This window comes from Lynx canadensis, chromosome B4 (assembly GCF_007474595.2).
Source record: "Lynx canadensis isolate LIC74 chromosome B4, mLynCan4.pri.v2, whole genome shotgun sequence".
In the NCBI taxonomy this organism is placed as follows: domain Eukaryota; kingdom Metazoa; phylum Chordata; class Mammalia; order Carnivora; family Felidae; genus Lynx; species Lynx canadensis.
This window is the reverse complement of record NC_044309.1, coordinates 36,749,241-36,773,711: the sequence shown is the minus strand read 5'-3', so window position 1 is coordinate 36,773,711 and position 24,471 is coordinate 36,749,241. Positions and strand designations below refer to the sequence as shown.

At 41.2% G+C, this 24,471-nt stretch overlaps 2 protein-coding genes and 1 long non-coding RNA gene across 17 annotated transcripts in view; 2 read left to right on the top strand and 1 right to left on the bottom strand.

Annotated features, from left to right (window-relative positions):
* WNK1 (WNK lysine deficient protein kinase 1) overlaps positions 1-9,759 on the top strand; it is a 163,232-nt gene extending 153,473 nt beyond the window's left edge. For all 10 annotated transcript variants that reach the window (XM_030321400.1, XM_030321394.1, XM_030321392.1 and 7 more), the window contains 2 exons: positions 6,080-6,267; positions 6,774-9,759. In XM_030321400.1, the coding sequence (XP_030177260.1) occupies positions 6,080-6,267; positions 6,774-7,091 (506 nt within the window). In that variant the 3' untranslated portion in view covers positions 7,092-9,759. The remainder of the gene's footprint in view (positions 1-6,079; positions 6,268-6,773) is intronic.
* LOC115518113 lies at positions 869-6,073 on the top strand. The gene is made up of 3 exons (XR_003970175.1): positions 869-890; positions 3,129-3,170; positions 5,101-6,073. It is a non-coding gene; the product is annotated as an uncharacterized LOC115518113 (long non-coding RNA).
* A 1,220-nt stretch (positions 9,760-10,979) lies between the features above and the next one.
* The window catches only part of RAD52 (RAD52 homolog, DNA repair protein), a 33,107-nt gene continuing 19,615 nt past the window's right edge, over positions 10,980-24,471 (bottom strand). For 3 of the 6 annotated variants that reach the window (XM_030321401.1, XM_030321403.1, XM_030321408.1), the window contains 7 exons: positions 22,293-22,411; positions 21,353-21,428; positions 13,673-13,869; positions 13,390-13,529; positions 12,670-12,750; positions 11,852-12,067; positions 10,980-11,233 (listed from right to left, as the gene is read on the bottom strand). In XM_030321401.1, the coding sequence (XP_030177261.1) occupies positions 11,172-11,233; positions 11,852-12,067; positions 12,670-12,750; positions 13,390-13,529; positions 13,673-13,869; positions 21,353-21,428; positions 22,293-22,411 (891 nt within the window). In that variant the 3' untranslated portion in view covers positions 10,980-11,171. The remainder of the gene's footprint in view (positions 11,234-11,851; positions 12,068-12,669; positions 12,751-13,389; positions 13,530-13,672; positions 13,870-21,352; positions 21,429-22,292; positions 22,412-24,471) is intronic. The other 3 variants (XM_030321406.1, XM_030321405.1, XM_030321407.1) reach the window with 3 other exon arrangements.

Sequence of the window (24,471 nt, the reverse complement as noted above, 5' to 3'; positions counted from 1 at the left end):
GTGTATTAAAACACTTTCGGATCTTGAGCTGGAAAGGGAAGTTGAGTAATGATTATATTAGGTGAATTCATTGCTCCTATCAGATGAAATAGGTTTTTTCAAAGGATTACAGCAAAAGGTTGTATTGTGACTTACATGAGGACTTAACCAAATTAATGACTCATTTGGGATTTGCAACATACGCTTTAATACTAGACTGAGATTTCCTGGACCAAAATTAAGGAGTTTTAGCAGTTTCTGAAAGCTAATGCATTTGCCTAGCCAGTGTAGACTTTTTTAACTTGTAAGTATGGGAGTAGCATTCTAAGATAAATAGCCCTACAATTCAATTTGTTACCTGTAATCTACTTCCTAAATAGAGTTTTATTTATTAATGATCATTTAAAACCTTCCTGTAGCAGAACGCTGCTAGTAACGATAGAACGAGAATTGGAAGAACTTAGGTGTCTGGGTGGAAAAGAATAAGAGAAGAGTTAGGTAACTTGCTTAGGTGCTTTTGCCACAATATTACAGATAGTAAAGGTAGATCATCATTGGACTAGGTAAATGTGCTTGCTTGCCAGGAGCACAGACCAGCTAGCATTATTATTCACACTGGGAAAAGCTTCAACATTTTGCAAAGTAAGGGAATTGAGACCTAATATTTCCTGTCCTACCTATCTGACATTTCCCTAGAAGCTTGTTCTTCTGTGTGCCATCTTAGCGCATTTCACCACTCCAGCCTCAAGTTTCTAACATCTTGTAGTTGTGTTCTGTCTCTTCTCTCTCTGTTCTTCCCTGTTTTTCCCCTCTCACAGGCTGTGCGAAGTTTAACTGTGCATCTGAGCAGGTGACATTCAAACCTGGTGGCAGGAGGACCCGATTTCTGAGTACGCCCTGCTTGGCTCTTTGTGTGTAACACCTTTACTCCTTCCTCGTCCTTGTTTTTCTGCTGCTTGGATCTGATGTTTCATGCAGTCCATTTTCATTTGTCTCTTTGTATATCATCTACTCAGTGGCTTGGCTGAACTATTACCCTCAGAAGTTTGGGTCTCTATATTAATTATGATAAAAGATGTAGAAATAAGAACAGGTTTCTATAAACTTCAAAATAACTTTCTGGTAGAATTGCTTCTTTATAGATCCATGACAGAGTAGAAAAGGTGGTAATGCTGTATAGACTGCAGGGTCATTTGGGATAAAGACTGAAGTCCATAGTCCTACTCACTTCCACCCCTTGCTTTGGCATTAGAAGTGACAGAAAGCATCTTGACCACTAATGTACTTAGATCCTGGCAGCAAGGGAAAATTACACCCTATTTTTTTATTCTTTTTCCGAGTAGGTTGAAATCTTTTTTTTCTTCTCAATTAAGCCTGGCCATCTGTCCATTGAAATGATGCTAGAATCTCTTCATTGGATCCTTTCACCACCCTTACCTTCTAACTCCCTAAAATTGATAGTTCAAAAAGGGTTTCAGTGTAGTTATTCTGATCAAGCATTTATTCTCAAGAACCAGAGCCCAGGGCCTGCCAGTGAAAATGGTCTCTTTAACATGATTGCTAGGATTTCTTAGCTTTCTTAAAAGCAAGGCACAATAGTAAATCACCCAATTTCCCAGCCCATCTTCCCCAAATATGAAATAAAGATGATGCCTCTCTCGTAGGGCTGTTGTACAAAAAAATAAGATCATGTGCACAAACACTGGTAGCTCTTGGGAAGCACACATCATTTTCTTCTAATTAGCCAGTGCCTACCTGAAACATAGTAGGTAGTCAATAAATGTATATTGGAATAAAAATTTTAAAAACAAAAATCAGGCTCAAGTAGAAAACCTTTGTTAGAGTTTGGTTAAAGATCTTCACTGCTGAGGCCTCAAACTTCTGATGTGGTTACTGAAGTGCTTTTTAAATGCATGTGCTAAGGACATCACTGTTTCTGAGGTTCAGAGGTCCTTGGGCCTCATGTATCAGTATCCAGGACTATTGAACAAAGAAGGAGGTGGAAGACATTATCCAGTTTGGTAGTTTTCCAAAGCATGTGTGATGTTTGGTTAGACCAGGCTGGACCAAGCATGTTAGCACCTTGACACTTAAATAAGCATATGTCCAGCTGGCAAGATGAGATGACATTAATAGGAGGAGACAAGTGTTTCAAAGTAGGTTGCTGTATGCTATACAGCCTGAAACGTCGAAGAGGGAAGAAAGAGAACCAAGGCTTTTTTGTGAAGAACAATGTGAGTGATACATTTCAGATTAATTAATTAAATAAATTCTCACCACACTCTTAAAGGTAGGTGGTAGCACACTGTTGTTCAGATGAAAGTGGTTAGAAATATTAAATCTTACCACTTCCTTTTGGGTCTAAAACGAGAGGCCCTACATCTGTTGAAGGCACACAAGTATACATCATGTAAGCCTTGGTAAACAAATTACGAAAGGCAGATTTAAAGCAAATAGGGAAAGGAAAACAGGCATTTATTTACCAGGTGTGGGGTCTTTTTAGTTTGGGATGCGTTATTCTGTGCTCTCAAAATAGATTATGGTTTGGAAGCACGGCTTGGCTTAACGCTTTATTTATGTTCAAAAGTTGCTTGTTTTCCACATACTTTTAAAAATTTTTCTGGAGGGGACGGGGTTAGTATGTATGTCTAGGATTTGGAAATATATTAGCCGATTTAAAAGGATTCAAAACTGTAACAATGGTACTGTCAAGTCTACTGTGGTAGAATTGTTTAATGCATTTTATCGAATGCTTTTTACCAACCCAGCAGGAGAAACAGAAAGTGGGACGGGGTCAGTGGAAAGACTGCTTGGGTATTTGAAATTCAAGCAGTAAGACCTGAGAGACTGGAGTTCTTCCCCCAGGTTCCCCCAGAACCTTAGTGCAGAGCATTACTTGTAGATACAAAGACTGGTGGAAGCTCAGCCGTCAGCCAGGTGCCACTGGCCATCAGATAACCACGTGAAGGCTGACAGCTAGCAAGCTGCGTCCCATAGAACTGTACCCATAGCAGGGACTCCCAGGTCCCACCAACCTGTCTCTCTTTCTGCTTTCTCTTGCTGGCACTTTGTGTGCTGTTTGGAGATTCTAAATATTTTACACTGATGTTTCTTTGTCTTTAACACGTTGCTCTCTCTTTGTGCTTCAGGGAAGATGGTGAAAAAAGTCTGTCCTTGCAACCAGCTCTGTAGTAATTATCTTTTCTTTCTGTTATTTTTGGTCCTTGATTGCAAAGCCTGTTATCCATGAGTTCTTGGAACCCTGAAGCTTCACAACACCCTCATTTCCCAACTTCCATCTGTCTAGTTCTGCACCCTGTTCTAATATATTTTTTAACATGCTTAATTGCTGACCTCTGGCTATCCTTACAGATTAAGAAATCACCTCCTAGTCAATGCTCTCACATGATGACCCTCTGTGATCCTGGCTTTGTGACAATTATGGATTGATGATGCCCATGATAGAGAGAGAGAGATCAGGGATGCCTGGCTCTTTGGGGAGAGCCCTTTAGTTAGCAGATATGTGCCAGCCGCTGTTCTCCCACTGGAAAATCAGCACTGGTCAAAACATAGAAAAGTCCGCATCCTCATATCACAGCAGGAGGCGTCTGCTAGATTGGGGAGGAGAAAAGCACTACTTTGTAGAGTCTGGCTTCTTAGGCTGATGGCTTCTCATTAACGTGCATGCAATTCAACTACCCAATCGGCCACCTAGACAGTCAGAAAACTCTGTATTTGGGGTACTGGGCAATAAGCTGTGACTCATAGTAGGTTATCGTTCATGGGATCTGGTGGTGGGACGTGGGGGAAATGTATTATGGCAGGAGAAAAAAATGGATTTGGGGTGGTAAAATATATACTACTTCCTAGAGCTTTGCAGCAAAACTGAGAAAGGTCTAGAGGCTACTCAGTGTACTCTCTGGAAGGCAAGCAGCATCCTCAAAAATATGTGTATTATAAGTGTTTTTAAACCATTTCCTACTAAAGTGGACTAAATGCACTATCCATGCTTCTAGCTTTTGTAGTCAACTTTTCCCAGGCATTAATTTCTGGTCAGAGAAGGATGTGTTTGTTTCCTTCTTTAATGGGAAAGCCTGTTTTCAGAAGCCAGAATAAGGTTAACTGTATGGCCAACCTCCTCATAGTATAAACCCCACCTTCATAATCCAGTACTGTGTAAGACAGATGAAAATGAAGAATGATATTTGGTTGTAAAGGAGCCTCACAGCATCAGAGACGACTAGCATGAGACTAGAGAGGTGTGACCCCGGCATGAGCTGTTTGTGAATAAGCAGTGTTCACCTCTACTGAGCTTCTCATATTTGGCTTGTGACAGTTCTTCTCACTTGTGATTGTTTCTGGTTTTCATTTTGATTGTCTCACTCATCATCAAGCTCACCAAGCAGTTATTGTTCAAACAGGAAAATAGCCCTCATGCATGTGATACGCTTGCTTTCTGGATTCTATTACTGTCACGACTGCCACCCTCATTGCTTGTGCTTCCCACTCTGTGCTTCCCCACCACGGTCTCTCTTGCTTTTCAAGGAAAGCTGTTTGTTTCCTGTGCTTTTATCCTTTTCCACTTGGGTTTCCTGTCCCACAGGAGAACTTACTCTGCCCTTTACGCTGTATGTGCAGTAGCTATCCCCTTGTGGCTCCAGTGGGCCCTCAGAAGTGAGCTAATACACACACTGCAGTAATCCATGTCTTGCCTTGGTGGTAAGAAGCATGTGACCTTCCTCACTCTGCAGCTTCACCTCAGAATTAGCTGTTCCTCTAATACAGACGTGCTTGTGTGTGCCATTCCCAGGGCAGTGGGGTATAAACTTGAGACCAGCAGTGGATTATAAAGGGCTTTTAAATGGCAGAGTTGCTTCGGGCATGCTGCTGTGCTCTGGTGCTGCTTCGACCTGGAAAGCAGGAAAATGTATGCATTTATTTAGCCCCCAGCATTATTTGGATACCTTAAGGCCTAGTGGCTCACAACTTACCTTAGTAGCTTTTATTTATTCTGCAGCAAATGTGAATTCTGGTAAGAAAGTGGGGGGTGAGGGAAAAAAAACAAGATTATGACTTTTCTTTCCCTCTTCCCTAAAACTTGCCTCTTCGAATAATCTTCAGTGTGCCCTCCAGCAGAGCCGAAATCAGGCAGGACACAGACTCCTTCTTCCTTTCTCATCAAACCATAGAAATAGAATTCCTTCATCATAACCTCAAAGCTTCCTCCTTCCCTTTGCACTCCTTCCTCAGCTGAATGTTCCTGTTGCTTCCACATACAAGTGCTTGCTTGCTCTCCTGGGAAAGGGGGGAACGGGTGAGAATCCACAAACCAATTGAACCAATTGAGACTGAGGTCGTCTTCAGGAAAACCATGTGTTCCTGGAGTTGAAAGATTCAGGCACACCACAGAGAACCTTCTTCATGACTAATCTTGGTTCTTAACTCATAGGCAACTGGGAGAGGTTGAAGCCTTCATTCCTCCCGAGTTTGTTTACAAATTTGTGTGTACGGGTCCAGGTGAAAAAGGTTTTTTGAACCGAGCATGCTGTCTCTTTTATCACCTCTTTCTGTTAAAGAATGGCTAAAGACTGTGGCACAGTATCCACATGGTGTGGGAAGCCCATCTTTTCCTGGGCCAAGCATCTACCTTTGCTTTCCTTTAACTCCTACTTTAACCCTGCCTCAGTGCTCGAGAAATCCTCTTTTGCCCTGCATTCTGCAGCATTCTAGAGCCTCACTGACCATACCACACCTCCCTCATCAGCGTGATGCTGGGAATAGAGTACTGAAACTTACTTTCCGTACTCTAGATGCCATGGGAATGGGCAGAAAGGGGTCCCTCCCCTTTGTGCCTACCACCATCTTGAGTTTTTTAGCCTCATCTGCAACTCCTGAAGAGAACCTGTTTTCATTACCCTCTTATGCCAAAACATTTGGCTAAACAAGACCTTGGAACCTTCCCGTCTTGCATGGCTTCCCAACTCATCCTCTCCCCATTCAGTGGCTTGCCATTCATCATCCTGTGAAGTTTTCCCTCTTCCTGAAGCCAAAACCCAACCTCCTTTTAATGGTTGTATTCTGTTGCTTCTTTTAATCCTAGGGACCAGCAGCACAAATACTGTCGGGGGAACAGTGAACAGCCAAGCCGCCCAAGCTCAGCCTCCTGCCATGACGTCCAGCAGGAAGGGCACATTCACAGATGATCTGCACAAGTTGGTAGACAATTGGGCCCGAGATGCCATGAATCTTTCAGGCAGGAGAGGAAGCAAAGGACACATGAATTATGAGGCAAGTCTTCTTCCCTTCTTGCCATTTTCCTAATCTGTCAAGAGTATCACTTAGCACACATCTGAATTCAGACAGGATATCAAGTACCCAGGTTAGTGCTTAACATTTCATGCCACAGCCTTCTGTAGTAGCTCATGACTTTTAACCCCTTTAGAAACAAACAAAAATCACCCGGTTGCCCTTTTATTTTTCTTCCCTGAATTTCTAGCTCCCTGTTTGTCAACTAAAGTTTTTTCTCCCCCTTTCTTTCGAAGCCTTGAACTACATACGCATATGTACACAAGCACATGACTCTGCCCACTTCCAATCAGAATAGTTATTCTACCCTAACATGTTAAGTATAAAAAGCCGATAATTATTATGGAAGGTTTGGTGCGAGTTTTGGTTTCGCTATACCCTGTAAGATTAGACCAGCCCCAGTCCTAGAATTATATTTCAGTACTACCCATTTCACACCCATGGGTTACACCCACACCGGACTTTACATGTAGTTGTTTTGTTTTCAGGGCCCTGGAATGGCAAGGAAGTTCTCCGCACCTGGTCAGCTGTGCATCTCCATGACCTCAAACCTGGGTGGTTCTGCCCCCATCTCTGCTGCATCAGCTACCTCTCTAGGTCACTTCACCAAGTCCATGTGCCCCCCACAGCAGTACGGTTTTCCAGCTCCCCCCTTTGGCACTCAGTGGAGTGGGACAGGTGGCCCAACACCACAGCCACTTGGCCAGTTCCAACCTGTGGGAACTGCCTCCTTACAGAATTTCAACATCAGCAATTTGCAGAAATCCATCAGCAACCCCCCAGGTTCCAACTTGCGGACCACTTAGACCTAGAGACATTAACCGAGTAGATTTGGGGGCAGGAGATGGAATGCTGAGGGGTGGGCGGGAGGGGGGAATGGGAAAGTAGCCTATATACTAACTACTAGTGCTGCATTTAACTGGTTATTTCTTGCCAGAAAGGAATGTTTTTAATACCGCTTAGAGCCCTCAGAATTGAGAATCTCCCTCCCCCTTCACCATTTATTGGAGTGGAACAAGAGGGAAAGAGCAGCTTTCTTGTGATGGGGCGGTTTCAAACTATGCTTTCCTGTTCTCTACACCCAATAGCAAGGGCTAGGAAAGAAAATCATTTATCAGAAAGCCACAAGAGAGCTCAGTCAGTGGAAAAACCAAACCCCATCTGGATTTTCAAGTGGGTGGAGCTCTTAATGTTGGTACCCACCCCAAATCCCTTATTCCCTCAAGAATCCAAACCACAACACAAAAAACCTATTGGGCTCTCTCCTACCCTGTTCCCCCCTCCCTTTTTTTTTTTCTTTCTTTGTTTCTTCTTTTGTTTCTTTCTTTCTTTTTGCTCTTTAGAACCCAGTGAAAAACACCAGGGGACTGAGGTTTCAACCCTTTCTTATGATAGGTCATTAGTGCTTTTAAGCAAATGATATTAGCAGCTTTGACTGCAGCATTAGCAATTAGGAAAAAAAATTAAGTTCCCTGCGGACATGTAACTTTGCCATCAGTTTTGATGTGGAAACACTGTGATATATAAATGTTGTTGGACAACAGTAGTTTTAAGAGTAAAATACGAAAGGTTTAAAAAGTTGAAAAAAAGCAAGCTCTGTCCTTTACTTATTGAGACACTTTAGCTTTTTCCTTTGTATTTCCATTGTAGTAGATAAATAAATGTGAATGTAAGATTGTATAAATTACTGTACTTGAATACTTCTGTTCTCCCAGTATTGCTTGCTGGATATCTTAGTGCCTTGGACTTCTACTGCTTCTGCCATTAGCACCAACTTCTCATCAGACCCCAAATCAGCAGAGGGCGTATGGAAGGATAATAGGTCCATGTGACCCCAGCAGAGGATTATGCCAAAGGGAAACTGAAAGAGTATTTTTTTTTTCTTTTAAGTCATTCAATTTTGTCTAGAGCAGGCGTAAGATGAGCAGGGTGAGAAGTTAAGTTGACATCAGTGGTTGAAAGCAGAAAGTTCTGTTTCAGGAACAGTGAGGAGGGGTTTCGTAACAAAATTGGACAATTTAAAAGATTAAGGGTGGTGTGTGATAAATGAAGAAAAAGGAAGACTAAGAATGGGAGAACAAACTCGTTATGAAGATATGTGATGCCTGGCCTGTGGGTGCCATAAGCCTTACTTGAGCCAGGCTGGAACAGACAAGACCTAGTAGAAATGGCTGAATATAAAGGGAGTGGGGGCTAGTTTTTAAGTTGGGAAACTGGTAGTGAAGAGTCACAGATGGAGAAAGTTGCTCTAAGAAAAACTGTATGGATTGCTTTCCTCTTGTTGCAAATGTCTCCTGCATTTCCCAGCTTGGGGTACTGTATTTTGTGGAAAGTGGACCCACATCTGAATTAAGCATTGTAAGAAAGAGTGCTTATTCCTACTCATTTCCTATGTGATGTCCAGATGGTTGCAGAATCCTAAGTCTGTTGTGCCACCTCTTTTTCTAGAATTGCAACTGATATTCTCACATTTTCATATAAACAAATACTCCCCTTAAGTAATAACTGCAACCAATCAGTATTATTTAGTGCTATGCCTAGTTGTAATGGGCAGTTCTGTTATTTTCAGAGCTTTCAGGAAATACTCCTAATTGGCTATGTTTAGATCTCTGTTATCTCTGAAGATGGGGAAAGAAGCTAGAACTCTTAATTTAGGGGGTGCTTCTTTTCACTTGAGTTGGGAAATTAACATAGTTCTGATCTCTGACCCACCTCAACTGGCACATCCCAGGAATCCCCACAACAGGAAGAGCCTGGTTGGCTGTCCTGTCCTGCCGTTCCTTCATGGGTCCTGTATTAAGTTAGCCTAGGTCCCAAAGATGCAAATGAGAGCTGAAGGTTTAGGAAAGTAGAAATTAACAGGGGTTCCAAGCCCTACTTCAAAGCTGTTTACTTATTTATTCTCTGCTTAAGATCCTTGGGGAGATGGTAAGAGTAAGAATAGAACAAAGAAGGTGCTGAGTAAATGAGAAACGGACCACCTAAGATGAATGAGACTATACTTTCTACTGGAGGAACGAGGGAACCAAATGCAGCACATTATTTTTTGTTATTTTGGCTTAATTTTGAGATCTCTTCACTTACACACAAAGAGTAAGAACTGGTTTTATTTACTGTTGATTTTTCTTCCCTCCTGTGGATGAAATAACTGAAGCCTAGAGGAATGAACTAGCGCTACTGAACTGTTTAAATTATTTTTGTGTTAATAGTACACTTTGAGTATCTTTTTCCACATTACAAAAATCTTTCTGAATTATAAATGTTTTCCTTACATTATTTAACAATGTACACTGTTTAGAAAAACAAATAAACTAAATTCAAACCTTGGGGGTTTCTCAGCAGCCGTTAATTGTACATTTTGCACTAACTCTGGGTGTTGCGCTTCTTGTAAGATTGCGCTTTGTGCTTCAGTTTGTTACCTTTGTAGACTTATTTAATGAAACCATTCAAATAAACCAAACTTGCTTTTGTTGAGCTGTGGGCTTTCATTTCCAGCAAATTCCTTTTTCATGATCTCATTAGCTCACTTTTGAGTTGTGTACAATTTATATAACTAGATTCCTAACTCCAGGACCTCTTTAGCAGTCCTGAACTAAACTAAGATTATGCTTCAGAAAAAGGTTTTTTCTGACGAAAGTGGTAAGGGTGTCAAAATCAAAAGATGAACATATGACCAAATCCATGTGACGAGGTAGTAAGGTAAAAGGAAAATCAGGGTAAGCTACATCATCTTCCGAAGGAACAGAAACGGCTGCCTTCCTGTACTTCAGGAATTCCCTGCCTCGGGTTCATAGCTTCCCACAGATGGCTGTTTGATGCAAAAAATTTATAAAAGCCACAGCGTGAAGATCAGATAAAAGGCACAGCCCAAGGTACTGTTTTACTTAAAAAGTAAACCTGCAAACTCATTATTTGGGGGGAAGAATTATGAAACATCTGAAACTATACGAAAAAAATTTTTTGAGATACAAAGCCACCTTCACATGTGAAATGCAAAAATATAAACACCTACTTACATTTTTTGTTAAAAAGAATTTATTTTGCTTTCTTAAAATGCCTTTTCTTTGGTCCTAGATCATTCCCTTGATAAGGAAAAAAACCACAGGACAGTGACTTCATAAACCTATAAAGGAGAGATTATCATAGATGAAGATGGCAGGCTGGATTGATGCAAAGTAGCGAAACCCCACTCTAGTCTTTGTTCTTAGGATACACAGTGTGGTGTGGACAGCAATAAATGTGGAGACCTAAAGTTCAAAGAAGACAGACATTAACAATAACTTGATATAGGTGGTGGTTAAAGTCCGTGCTTCGTAGTATGGCTTATATTGCTTGAAGGCAGGTAGCCACTGATGACTCCTGAAATGCCTCTACTTACTAATGTAAGAGCTTAGGAATAAATAGAGAAGATCCTCAAGAGCCAGAGAGGTGTTCAGTCGTAGAGCCTCCCCACTGCAGTGTGTGACAAGCTTTTTAAAAGGGCTTTCTGGGGCGCCTGGGTGGCGCAGTCGGTTAAGCGTCCGACTTCAGCCAGGTCACGATTTCGCGGTCCGGGAGTTCGAGCCCCGCGTCAGGCTCTGGGCTGATGGCTCGGAGCCTGGAGCCTGTTTCCGATTCTGTGTTTCCCTCTCTCTCTGCCCCTCCCCCGTTCATGCTCTGTCTCTCTCTGTCCCAAAAATAAATAAACATTAAAAGGGCTTTCTGACTGCTCTGCTCTATCTGCAGTAGGCTCCAACACTCATCCTCAGGTAAAGTTCAGAATGAAGCAAGGTAAATCCTTGGAAATAAAGCTCATTCCCTAGGAATGATGAACAATTTCATGACCAAAAAGTAGTTTTCGGAAGTCCCTTTTGTGACAAAGTCCAATGATGTGACCGGAGCCTCAGTTAAGACGGATCCAGTTTCCTTTTCTTCAAGTCTTGGTTCTTGTCATAGAAATCACAGTTTACTATGGAAGAAAAAAAATCATTTAAATAGGACTGCCATGATTTTAAAATAAGAAACTGACAGCTAAAATTTGAAAGGCCAGTGGGGCAGCTGGGTGGCTCAGTTGAGCATCCAGCTATGGCTCAGGTCATGATCTCATGCTTCGTGAGTTCGCGCTCGCTGCTGTCAGTATAGAACCTGCTTCAAATCCTCTGCCTCACCGCCAACACCCCCCCTTGCTCCTCCCCCATTCATTTGTGCACGCGTGGTCTCTCTCAAAAATAAACATTAAACCTAAAAGATGAATAAAAATTGTTATGAGGGTAGATCTTTGTGTTATCTCTAGATCAAGTTGCAATACCAAACATGATGGGCCCACTTTAATAGATAAAGTTCTTCAGTCAGTCATGCTTAAGCTTCCTACTACTATCAAGGGTTATAAGGAGTTACACCTGAAGTCAGGGCCCCCAGAGGAAAAGTTCTGGCGTATAAGCCAGTTATCTTTCATTTTCTTACACTGATATTCCTCTGGCATAATATTATACAACTTCTTAAAATGGAATTCATCATTCTTTCTTTAAAATGCAAAGAATTAACCCAAGTTCTCCCTTCAATTTTTGTTGCTGAACACTCTCGCTACCTGTTATCTCTTGGTTACTGTTGTGAGTTTGGAGTTGCCTGGGTCCAGATTTTGCTTGTGGATCCTGGTGACAGAGGTCCTGTGGGGTCCTATTCCAGGTCACCACCTGGTGTTTCAGGACTGGTGTGGCAGGGGTCTGGAGTGGTTCTGGCCTAGACAAGGGCTTCACATCACTGTCCTCTGCATCCGGATCCATATCCCACATTCCAAGACTGTCTGCAAGGACAGAGATCGTGGGAAAACGCAGCATCAACAAAGAAGTGTTCTCACAAAGCACTGGGAAAAACGTCATAAGAAATTCCATGTCGTGAGTGGACTATGACAGCTTTTGGAACTTCTCTCTCCCTGTCCACTAAAAGTATGCCAGAGTTTCTCTTAGGACCATAGAGGAGCTGAGCATGTGCTGTCAGAACTGCCTGCAGTCCATTACGTGTCCTCTCTTTTTCTAAAACTTTGTGGGGCTATAAGATTAAAATGAGGATTTTTATGTCTCTCTTAAAATGTATTAGTGACTACCAAAAGTGCATTTCGTAGGTTTCATTTAATAAGTACCTATATTGGGGCGCCTGGGTGGCTCAGTCGGTATGCATCAGACTTCGGCTCAGGTCGTGATCTCACGGTTCGTGGGTTCAAGCCCCGCATTGGGCTCTGTGCTGACAGCTCAGAGCCTGGAGCCTGCTTCAGATTCTATGTCTCCCTCTCTCTCTCTGCCCCTCCCTCGCTCACACTCGTCTCTCTCAAAAAAAAAAAATAAACATTAAAAAATAATAATAAGTACGTATATTAATACTTAAGTCATTCCTTTAGCTCCTACTGACCTGTGAGGAAGTCTTTCTCCGTGTGTGGTTCAGAAACAGTTATGGGGGTGCTGTGTTTCACAGGAAGTGCTGGCGGTGCTGCTACAGTTCACAGGAGAGCGAGTGAGAGAGGACAAAATCAGAATCACTCAGTTGTTGGAGGGAGCACCTCAGAAGTGCAAAGCTGCCTAGAGTTACGCTGGTTCCTGGCACAGCCAATAGGAGATCCAAGATTCCTGGTCCCATTCCTACCTACATACAGATCTGCATGAGGCTAAAATCACGATTCTCTTTTCTTCTCACTAAATTGGGGAGAAAACAAGGTTCATTTCTCCTAAAGCAACTATCCAGTTGGTCTGGGATAAGCCCTTTGTTTCTACTCTCTGGGAAAGACAATTATCTTCAAACAATTTTGCCTCATGTTCACAGACGACTCAGAAAAGCTTTCTAATACGGAGATGGCCAAAGTAGCTGAAAGGGGAAAAAAAAAGTTATATACCCTAAAATTTCTAGTTCTAGATTATGTCAAGGCCCCTTTCCTTCCCTGAAGATAGATGAGGGCGTCTTTAGAAATGGGGAAATGCATGGCAGGATTTCATACAGTCTTAATTGCTTAGACTCTATCCTGACCTGATGTCCTACTGAGTTCTGGTTTGGACGTAACCGTACATACTGGCAGAGGATCAGGCTAGTCCCTCGGGACCCCTCCCCAGGGCCTCCGCTCCCATCCTCCTCACACACCCTGATTCTTCTTTTCCACTGATGGAGCAGATAGTTGCACTTGCTGTTTCTCCATTTGTTCCCGGAACTGCTGCTGCAACTGTTTTTGCCGGAGCTTCCGCTGGTACGTGGCATCGCTCTCCATGGCGGAGGCCAGGCTTCTGCATCAGAAGAGCAATAAGGCGGGGCTGAGTTAACGAAGTAAACTCTTGAGGGAGGACACAGACCAGTCTGCTAGCTCAGGAGGTGAAAATGGAGGTCACGAAGACTGAGAAGAGAAAGAGAGGGAACCGAGGCCTCATACCGGGAGCTGCCGGCCTTGTCTTCCTGTTTCACGAGGTGGGGATCATCTGAGCGGCTTGGTTTGCAAGGGGAGGTCACCTCCTGTGGTTTCGGGGGTCCCAGAGTCACGTTCTGCCGGCAGCTGCTGTATCTTGCTTGTTCCACAGAGGGTTCAAAATCTTGTCTCTTTGCTTTAGTTAAATCCACTTCAAGAGGCAACTAATAAGGGAAGAAAGGAGGTAAATAACTTCTTCCAAGTGTGCTTCCCCTTCCTTTTCCCTGCCTTCAAGGTCTAGATTCCTGGAAAATGGTATTTGACCATCCACTATCCATCGTGCCCTCTAGATCCTGAGAAGCTGAGACAAAGGATCCATACTTCGATCTGTGCTTCAACTAACATTTTTAATTATATGGGAGAAGTAAAACAATTTCATTTTCTACTTTATACCTTTCTGTAGTAATCAAATTTTGGTAAAAAGGAATCTTACTTTATGATTCAAGGCAAATGTTCTATATATCCTAATTTGAATCTTTTGTGGGCAGCTGGATCTGTCTGATGCTGTCTACTTTTTGTCTCTTTTTCGTGGAAATGATCACACATACTCCTTGTGGAGGCCTGTACTTTCTCTGGCCTTTCTTCCAGGACTTCCCCCAAAATACAACTCTCCTCAGTACAACACTCACAGGTTGCTACGGCACAACTAAGTGTCCTTCAAATGACAGGAGGAAGAAGACTTGGAAAGCACTGACGTCTCCCAATTTAGGGTAGTTCCTGCATCTCACCAAATGTGAGAACTAACTGTACTTCATGGCATTTGGCAATATGTTGTACTTCCAGGCCCTGAGCACTATAGAAACCCAGAGCTTTTCACTTGGGAGAACTGTCTCGATTCATATGGATGCTAATTTTAATAAAGATAATCTGAGGGGCACCTGGTGGCTCAGTCAGTTAAGCGAATGACTCTTGATTTCAGCTCAGGTCATGATCTCACGATCGTGAAATTGAGCCCTGCATTGGGCAATGTGCTGTGGAGCCTGCTTAGGATTCTCTCTCTCAAAAAAATAAAATTTGTAATTAATAACCTGAAAATAATTTCATTACATTATGAAATTTCTAATCTACATTGGAAAGTAAATAGTAGATTAAAAATAAATGAGCTTGGGGCACGTGGCTGCCTCAGTAGGTGGAGCATGCAACTCTGGATCTTGGGGTCATGAGTTCGAGCCCCACAATGGGTGTAGAGATTATGTAAAAATAAAAATTTTTAAATAAAATAATAAAATAAAATAGCGTATGCAACACAGATGAACACTGAGGACATTATGCTAAGTGAAATAGGCCAGTCACAAAAGAGCAAATATGTATGATTCCATGTACAGGAGGTACATACTTAGAGTAGTCAAAAAAACGAGGCAGAAGGTAGAATGGCAGCTGCCAGGGGCTACAGGGAAAAGGAAGCAGGAAGCTAAAAAGAGAGTTCTAGAAATGGACAGTGGTGACAGCTGTACAACAGAAGGAAGGTTTATAACACCACTAACTACACTTAAAATGGTTAAGATGATAAGTTTTGTTATATATATTTTACTACAAAAAAAAAAATGAACTTTGAAAAAAGTTTGAAAGACTCACAATGCTAAGTGCTGCCAGAGACCTGAAACAGCTGAAACTATAAACCACGGTGCAGGAGTGTACATTAATACAACCACAATGAACACTGGAAAGATCTAAAACGAAGCATATGCCTATTCTCTGACCCGACCCAATAATTCATTCCCAAGATAAATGGGTGTGTATGCATCAAAAGACATGCAAGAATGCTAACCGCAGCCCTATTCAAAACAACCAAAAACTACTCCAAAACTCCGTCTATTAGACAGAATGGGAAAATGAGCTGTGCTATATTCACACAATAGAAAAGTATACAGCAATGAAAATGCTACATGTGACATGAGTGAATCTCACAAACATGTCAATTGAAAGCCAGACACAAAACAGTTCATACTGTTTGATTCCCCAAGGTGCAAAAAGGCCAACTAACCTATATTGTTTTTTTTTTGTTTGTTTGTTTGTTTTTTAATTTTTTTTTTCAACGTTTATTTATTTTTGGGACAGAGAGAGACAGAGCATGAACGGGGGAGGGGCAGAGAGAGAGGGAGACACAGAATCAGAAACAGGCTCCAGGCTCCGAGCCGTCAGCCCAGAGCCTGACGCGGGGCTCGAACTCACGGACCGCGAGATCGTGACCTGGCTGAAGTCGGACGCTTCGACTGCGCCACCCAGGCGCCCCAAACCTATATTGTTAAAAGAGGTTTTCCTTAGTAGTGATGAGGAGGGGAGAGCTTTGCAGTCACTGCAAGGAACACTATTGAGGCTTCTGGGACACTGATAATATTTTGCTTTGATTTCAGATGGTTCTATGGCTATGCTCATCAAGCTGAACATTTATGATATGTGTACTTTTCTACATGTTTATATGTACATGTTAACACTTCAATGGATTTTTATAAAGCACAAACTATACAATTTCATTTATATAAAGTGCAAAAACAAAAAAAAACCTACAAGACTGGGGCACCCGACTGGCTTAGTTGGTAGAGCATCCAATCCTTGATCTCAGGGTTGTGACTTTGAGCCCCACATTGGGTGTATATTACAGAAAGAGAGGAAGAAAAGAAAGAAAAGAAAAAGAAATGAAAGGGAAGGGAAGGAAATCTATGAGGCTAACAGACTAGAGAAGTCTGGACAGTAGTTACTTTTCAAAAGAGAAGTCAAGGTAGTGAATGGGAGTGGCAAATGGGGGCTTTGGGGTACTGGTAATGTTTTTTTATCTGGGAGATAAATAGCTGTGTTCACTACTAAATATTCATCAGGCTGTGCCATTATGAATTATACAGTTTTCTGTGTATAATTTGCACTTCATTTTAAAAATTCATTTAAAAACTGGGGCACCTGGGTGACTCAGTCCGTTAAGCCTCCGACTTCGGCTCAGGTCACGATCTCACGGTTCCTGAGTTCAAGCCCCACGTCAGGCTCTGTGCTGACAGCTCAGAGCCTGCAGGCTGCTTTGGATTCTATGTACCCCCCTCTCTCTGCCCCTCCCTTGCCTGTGCTCTGTCTCTCTCTCAAAAATAAATAAACATGAAAAAAAAAATTTTTTTTAATTCATTTAAAAACTAAGAGTAAAAAAGAAAGGGAGGATGTTAGCAGAATGGTAGACTCAGAAGCTCCACGGGCCCTTCCCCTAGAGACACTGAGTTACCAAGATACAAACTAGAATACCTTTCTGAGAACCCCGGTGACCAGCTAAGAAGTGACAGGCCTCAAGCCAGCATAAAACCAAGACAAGATTCCAGCAAAAGGGGTAGGAAAACTGGCATTTTGCGTGGCCACTTGTGCCCCGCCCCTGCCCCTACCCAGCAGTGAGTAGCACAACCAGGAAGAAACCTCACGTACTGAGCTTTTCCTCTGGGATGGAAACAAAGGAGTAGACTGTGCATCCAATGTTGTGGCTTGTCTAGAGCTGCCCATGGCATTGCTTTCTGTCTCACCTGACTCAGCACAATGATGAGACCAGCAACAGAGTTTGAAAGCCACTAAAAACAGAGATGAGCACAAGAATAGTTGTGCTACAGTTATGCAGTGAGATGCCAGGAGGAGAAAGAGATCATAAGAGGTTTGAGAGGTCCTAGAACCTCTAGGTGGGCCAACTGGTAAAGTTCTTCCCCTGCACAAAACCAGTACATAAAGACTGGGACTGGTGGTTGTTTTCTTAAATGCCACATCTCAACAAAAGATCATATGGCATTTAAAGAAACAGGGAAATGTGGACCAAACAAAGTAACAAAATAAAACTCCAAAAACAGACTCTAAAAAAAATGCAATCTATAAACTGCCTAACAAAGAATTTAAAATAACTATCATAAATGCTCAATCAGCTAAAAGAGAACACAGACAGCTAATGAAATTAGCAAAATGATGCATGGATGAAATGAGAACATCAACAAAGAAAAACTATTAAATAGCAACTAACAAGTTCCAGAGCTGAAAAATATAGTAACAGCTGAAAAATTCACTGGAGGGATTCTACAGCAAACTCGATCTGACAGAGGAAAGGATCAGCCCACAGGAAGACAGGTCATTTGAAATCATCTCAGAGAAGCAAACCAAAGGAAGAATGCAGAAATATGACCAAGCTTAAGGGGGCCTATAGGACACTTGTCACACTATATATTACAAGAATCTCAGAAGAAGAGAAAGAGAAAGGGGCAGAGAGATTATCTGAAGAAATAATGGGCCCAAAACTTCCAAAATCTGAGGAAAGAATATGTATAAATTCAAGAAGCCCAAAGAGGCTAACTAAACTAAACCCAAAGAGGCTCACACCAAAACACATTATAATCAAACTGCCAAAAGTCAAAGACAACACACTAGTTACAAACTACCAGAAAGAGAAATTAAGAAAACAAACCTATTTACAATTGCATCAAAAAGAATAAAATACTTAGCAATAAATGAACCAAGGAAGTAAAAGACCCATACACTGAAAACTACAAGACGCTAATGAAGGAAACTGAAGAACAAATGGAAAGGTATTTCATGGTATGGACTGGAAGAATTAATATTGTTAAAATGCCTAAACAACCCAAAACAATCTACAGATTCGATGTAATACCTATCAAAATGCCAACGGCATTTTCCACAGAAATAGAACAAACAATCCTAACGTTTGTATGGAACCACAAAAGACCCCAAATAACCGAAGCAATATTGAGAACAAAGCTGGAGGCATCATGCTACCTGATTTCAAACTATATTACAAAGCTATAGTAACCAAAACAGTATTTTCATAAAGACACATAGATCAATGGAAAAGAAAGGAGAGCTCAGAAATAAACCCATGTATATGATCAACAAATTTATGACAAAGATGCCAAGAATGTACAATGTCAAAAGGACAGTCTCTTCAATAAATGGTGTTGGAAAAATGGATAGCCCGTGCAAAGAATGAAACCAGACCACTATCTGACACAATATACAAATATACACAAAATGAAGTACAGACATGAGTGTAAGACCTGAAACCATGAAACTCCTAGAAAAAAACACAGGTGATAAGCTCCTTAACACTGGTTTTGGTGATGACTTTTTGAATGTGACACCAAAGCAGAGCCAACAAAAGAAAATAAACAGGCAGGACTACATCAAACTAAAATGCTTTTGTATAGCAACAGAAACTGTCAACATGAAAAGGTTACCTACTGCATGGGTGAAAATATTTGTAAATGATGGAACTGGAGGGTATTATGCTAAGCAAAATAAGTCAGTCAGAGAAAGACAGATACCATATGTTTTCACTCATATGTGGATCTTGAGAAACTTAACAGAAGACCATGGGGGAAGGGAAGGGGGAAAAATGTTACAAACAGAGAGGGAGGGAGGCAAACCATAAGAGACTCTTAATACAGAGAACAAACTGAGGGTTGATGGGGTGTAGGGGAGAGGGGAAAGTGGGTGATGGGCATTGAGGGCACTTGTTGGGATGAGAACTGGGTGTTGTATGGAAGCCAATTTGACAACAAATTATATTTTTTTAAAAAATTTGTAAATGATATAATCAATAAGGAGTTAATATCCAAAATATGTAAAGAACTCAATAGCAACAAAATAAACAATCCAATTAAAAAATGGGAACTGTATCTATATAGACATTTTTCCAAAGAAGACACACAGATGGTCAACAGACACATGGAAAGATACTCAACATCACTCATGATCAGGGAAATGCAAATCAAAACCACAATGAGATATCACCTCACACCTGTCAGAGTGGCTATTATCAAAAAAATAAAAAGCGTTGGCAAGGATGTGGAGAAAGGTGAAACCTTGTGCACTAATGGTGGGAATGAAAACTGGTGCAGCCACTGTGGAAAACAGTATGGAGGTTCCTCAAAAAATTAAAAATAGAACTACCATGAGATTCACCAAGTCCACTTCTGGATATTTATCCAAAGAAAACAAAAACACTAACTCAAAAACATATCTGCTCCCCATGTTCATATGGAAATAACCTAAGTGTCTATCCACGGATGAATGGATAAAGAAAATGTAGTACACATGCAATGGAATATTACTGAGCCATAAAGAAGGAAACTTGCTATTTGCCACAACGTGGATGCACCTCAAGGGCATTATGCTAAGTGGAATGAGTCAGATAGAGAAAGACAAACATTGTATCTCACTTATATGCAGAATCTGCAGGAGAAAAAAAAAAGAGCTCATAGGTACAGAGAACAGATTGGTGGTTGCCAGGGATACAGTAGGTAACAGGCAAAATGGGTGAAGGGGGTCAAAAAGTACAAACCTCCAGCTATAAAAATATGTCATGGGAATGTAATGTACAGTATAGTGACTGTAGCTAATAATATTGTATTGTATATCTGAAAGTTGCTAAAAGAGTAAATCTTAAAAGTTATCATAAAAAAATGTGTAACTAGGTATGGTGATGGATGTTAATGAGACTTATTATGTCATTCATTTCATAACATATACAAATATCAAATTATTATGTTGTATACCTAAACTAAAATAATGTTATATGTCACTTATATCTCAATTTTTAAAAAGTCAAAGACAAAGAGAAATCTTGGAAGCAGCAAGAGAAAAATCATCAACAAATCAACAGGCCACAACATAGATGAAACGAGGACATTACGCTAAATCAAATAAGTTACTCAAAAAAAACAAACAGCATGATTCCACTTACATGAGGCATCTAAAGTAGTCAAATTCATAGACAGTTAAGTGGAATGTGGTAACCAGGGGCTATGAGAAGGGGGAAAGGGGAGCTGTGTTTTGGGTATCGAGTTGCAGTATCTCAAGATTAAAAAGTTCTGGAGATCTGTTTCATCAGTGAACTGTACACTTACAAATGGCTAAAATGGTAAATTTTGTTATGTGTTTTTTACCACAATTTAAAAAAGAGAGGAAAAAAAACCTATGAGTGATATCCCTAACAACACAGATGCAAAAGGCCTTAAGAAAATACAAGCCTAATAACGTGTAAAAGGATCTTAACAAGGGAAAGAGTGGAGTTTTGACAGATGCCAATTGACACACGCCTCTGTTAGGGTCTCCACCCCAAGAGCCCCTCAAGTACAAGACAGGGAATGCTCCCCGGGGCCTCAGAGAATGTCATGGGGAAGGCAGCCACTCCTCCAGGCACCAGGAACATTCCAGAACCCAACTCAGCCCAGGCCAAGAGTGACTACAGGGGATACACGATTTCCAGACCCCTCTCTCGCAAAGGCTCAGCTCGTGCGATAGGCAGAGACGGAAACAAGAGGATCTACACCTTAAATCCACTCCAGCTAAGGAAAAGCAAGAAGGTGGAAGAGGTGTGGTTCTCAGTGTTTCTAAGAAATGGTGGTGCTGCAGGGTTCTCAGACCATTCCCGAACACAGCGCTCCGTGTAGAAGAAACAACTAGCATACATTCTCTGGGCTTCAATGTCCTCATCTGTAAAACAAGGCCATTGGTTCCTGTTGCTCTGATATTCAAACAAGTCAGAAATACACATTCCAGACCCTCTAAAGGGCTGAGTCTCCCCTTCTTCTCTCTCCATCCCCAAACAGTCACCCATGACACAAGGGAATCAGTAATATCTTTACTGCAATGCATTCCATTCATCCATTTCTAACATACCTGGCGTGGAAGCTTATTTAGTGACCTCAGATAGTCTTTGTCCAGAATACAATTTCCAAGTGCATTCCCAAAACTTCTAAGAGTAAGGAAAAAAAAGAGTGAAATAGGTTGAGAATTATTACATGGTAATATCAGAGAACACAGTTAGAATCTCTGTGCAAGTTGCTTCTCAACTGTGGCAGAGAAGGACCCTAATATACATCCAAAAATGTTTACTGAGCACCTGCCACATTCATGCACTGCTTTAGTTTTAGGTTCTCAGAATACAGCACCATCCCTGCCCTCAGCAAGAGGCAAGGACTATGAAAAGACTCCTTAGCTACCTCCTGCCATGGAGCACCAATTCCAGAGCAGAGATTTCTTCTGAGGACTGCTCCAATTCCCCAGCAACAGTGGGCTACACACACTTAGAGCACAACCTCCCTGACAGAAGCTCTTCACTCGGGATGCCTGGTTATGTACCGCAAGTTTGTAGTGGATGTTCATTCATACATGTGTTTTTCTAGTGATTCAATTCACTTCAATTCTCAAAGGCCAAAAAAAAAAAAAAAAAAAAAAAAGGCAAAATACCCTGTTCTATGTAACTAAGCTGTACATACACAATGAAAAACTGCTTAATGGGGAAGCTGTCTCGTACTCACGTGGAAAGGTCTCCGATCCATGACTGAGGCAGTGGGTGTGCAAAATCGAGCACAGAACAGAGAAGATAGTATTCTACCATGTGTTCCCAAGAGGGGAGACTGACTAAGCATAAAGCAGCATGGGGGGACACGCGGGAGAACAGGAAACGGGGCCAAGAGGTACAGGGGAGAGGGAGACTCAGGTTATTTTGATTTTTGTACCACATGAACGTATTACATTCTAAACAAACTAAAACAAAACAAAACTGCTCTGAAACAAGAATCAAAATGAAGCAGGTCAGACTCTAGCTTTTGCTTACCTCAGCGCCCGCTTCAGCCCATCTGTCACCGCCTCCTTCCTTGCCTTCTCCAAAGACAAGGCTTTTGACTTGAGGCCCTCACTGACCCCATAGCCCACATCTTCATGATATGAGCCGTCCTGTGGGGGGAAGAGCCCAACATGAAGAGCTGCAGTCGTGTGTCCCTGTCACACAACTCTTTTTGCCCTGAACAGTGCCCACACTGGGCACATATTAACTCAGGAGCCTTGCTAAAGGGCACATGAATGGGCACCAAGAACTGTAAGAGAATTAATTTCCAGCACTATGTCCTTGATCTTATCTGCTGGGAAGTATGTGAGACAATTCTCCCTTCCCACCTCCTCTTTTACTTAAAAAAGGCATACAGCTAACCCACCCTAAATCTCACTAGGGTGCATGACCCCAAGGTATAAAAACCTCTGGGACACTAAACAAAAAGAAAATGTGAAATATTATATTTAACGACTCTAATGATTGGATATTAAATCTTTTCACTAGTCAGGTGGTGTCCATTTCTGGCTTTCACCAAAAATGAAGGTAGACCTGATTGAGTTATTAGCTGATAGAGAACCAAATATAATTTTAGATGATAGCACTCTGTGATTTTTTAAAAAAAAAATTTAATGTTTATTTTTGAGAGAGAGAAACAGAGACAGAGACAATGCGTGAGCAGGGTAGGGGCAGAGAGAGAGAGAGAGGGAGACACAGAATTCAAAACAGGCTCCAGGCTCCAGCTGTCAGCACAGAGTCAGACACGGGGTTTGAACTCAGGAACAGTGAGATCATGACCTGAGCCAAAGTCAGACGCTTAACTGACTGAGAAACCCAGGTGCCCCCGCCCCACACTCTGTGATTTTTTATATAACTCAGAAAGTTAATTCAAAGAAATGAGTGACACTATAACAAAACTCTCCATTCCCAGTTTATTATGTGAATAAGGTTTTTCAGTACTATTTACTAAAAATAAGAAGTTAGAATAGAATTAATGTTGAATGGTCTGTCTAGGAAAAAGTAATATTAAACTATGGATATATTTTAAAATTTTAATTTAATTTAAAAAATAAACTATGGATATATAAACTATCCAAAAAGAAAAAGCCTCATCCATCTCATTAAGAAATACATTTTCCACAAAAATTTATTTTTATTAAGTATACAAATTTTAATGTAGTTATGTTGTCTCCCTCACAGACACAACTGACTAATCAATTGTGTGTTAATAATACCTATAATAGTAATTCAATCCAGATTTTGTATAATTTATTTTTTTTCTTAACATTTATTTATTTTTGAGAGGCAGAGCAAGACACAGCACAAGCAGAGGAGGGATAGAGAGAGGGAGACACAGAACCCAAAGAAGGCTTCAGGCTCTGAGCTGTCAGCACAGAGCCTGACACGGGGCTCAAACCCACGAACTGTGAGATCATGACCTGAGCCAAAGTCAGACACTCAACCAACTGAGCCACCCAGGTGCCCCAAATTTTAAAAAATTTAAAGACCTAAGGTCACTGAAAATTTACTCAAAAAAATTACTTTTATATATACATACACACAGAGAGGAATTATACTAAGGTTATTAACAAGGTTCTAAACATATACATTCCAAACATTGTTTTATATATATTGATATATTATATTAGTATAAAGCCACTGGTGAAATAGAACAGGAGTTCAAGAAGAAACAATGTAAAATTTCTCATGATTAAAGAACACCTTGCTCATGTGTTTTTTTAAATAGATGACAGTATTTAATCACCTATTACTGAAAATCCATTGGTATATTTAAAAATGATGCAACAAAAAACTATGGGAGGAACAGATAAAGGAGATTAAGAGTACACTTATCCTGATGAGCCATGAGAAATGTACAGAATTGTTGAATCACTATATTGCACACCTGGAACTAAAATATCCCAGTATGTTAACTATATGTAGATAAAAAAAAAAAGGAAGAAAAAGATACAATACATTTATTTTAGAATGTCGAATTTGGGGGCGCCTGGGTAGCTCAGTTGGTTAAGTGTCCAACTCAATTTAGGCTCCAGTCATGAGCTCACAATTTGTGATATCAAGCCCCGCATCGAGATCTGCACTGACAGAGCAGAGACTGCTTGGGATTTTCTCTCTCTCCGCCCCTCCCCAACTCATGCACACACTCTCTCTCTCAAAAATAAATAAA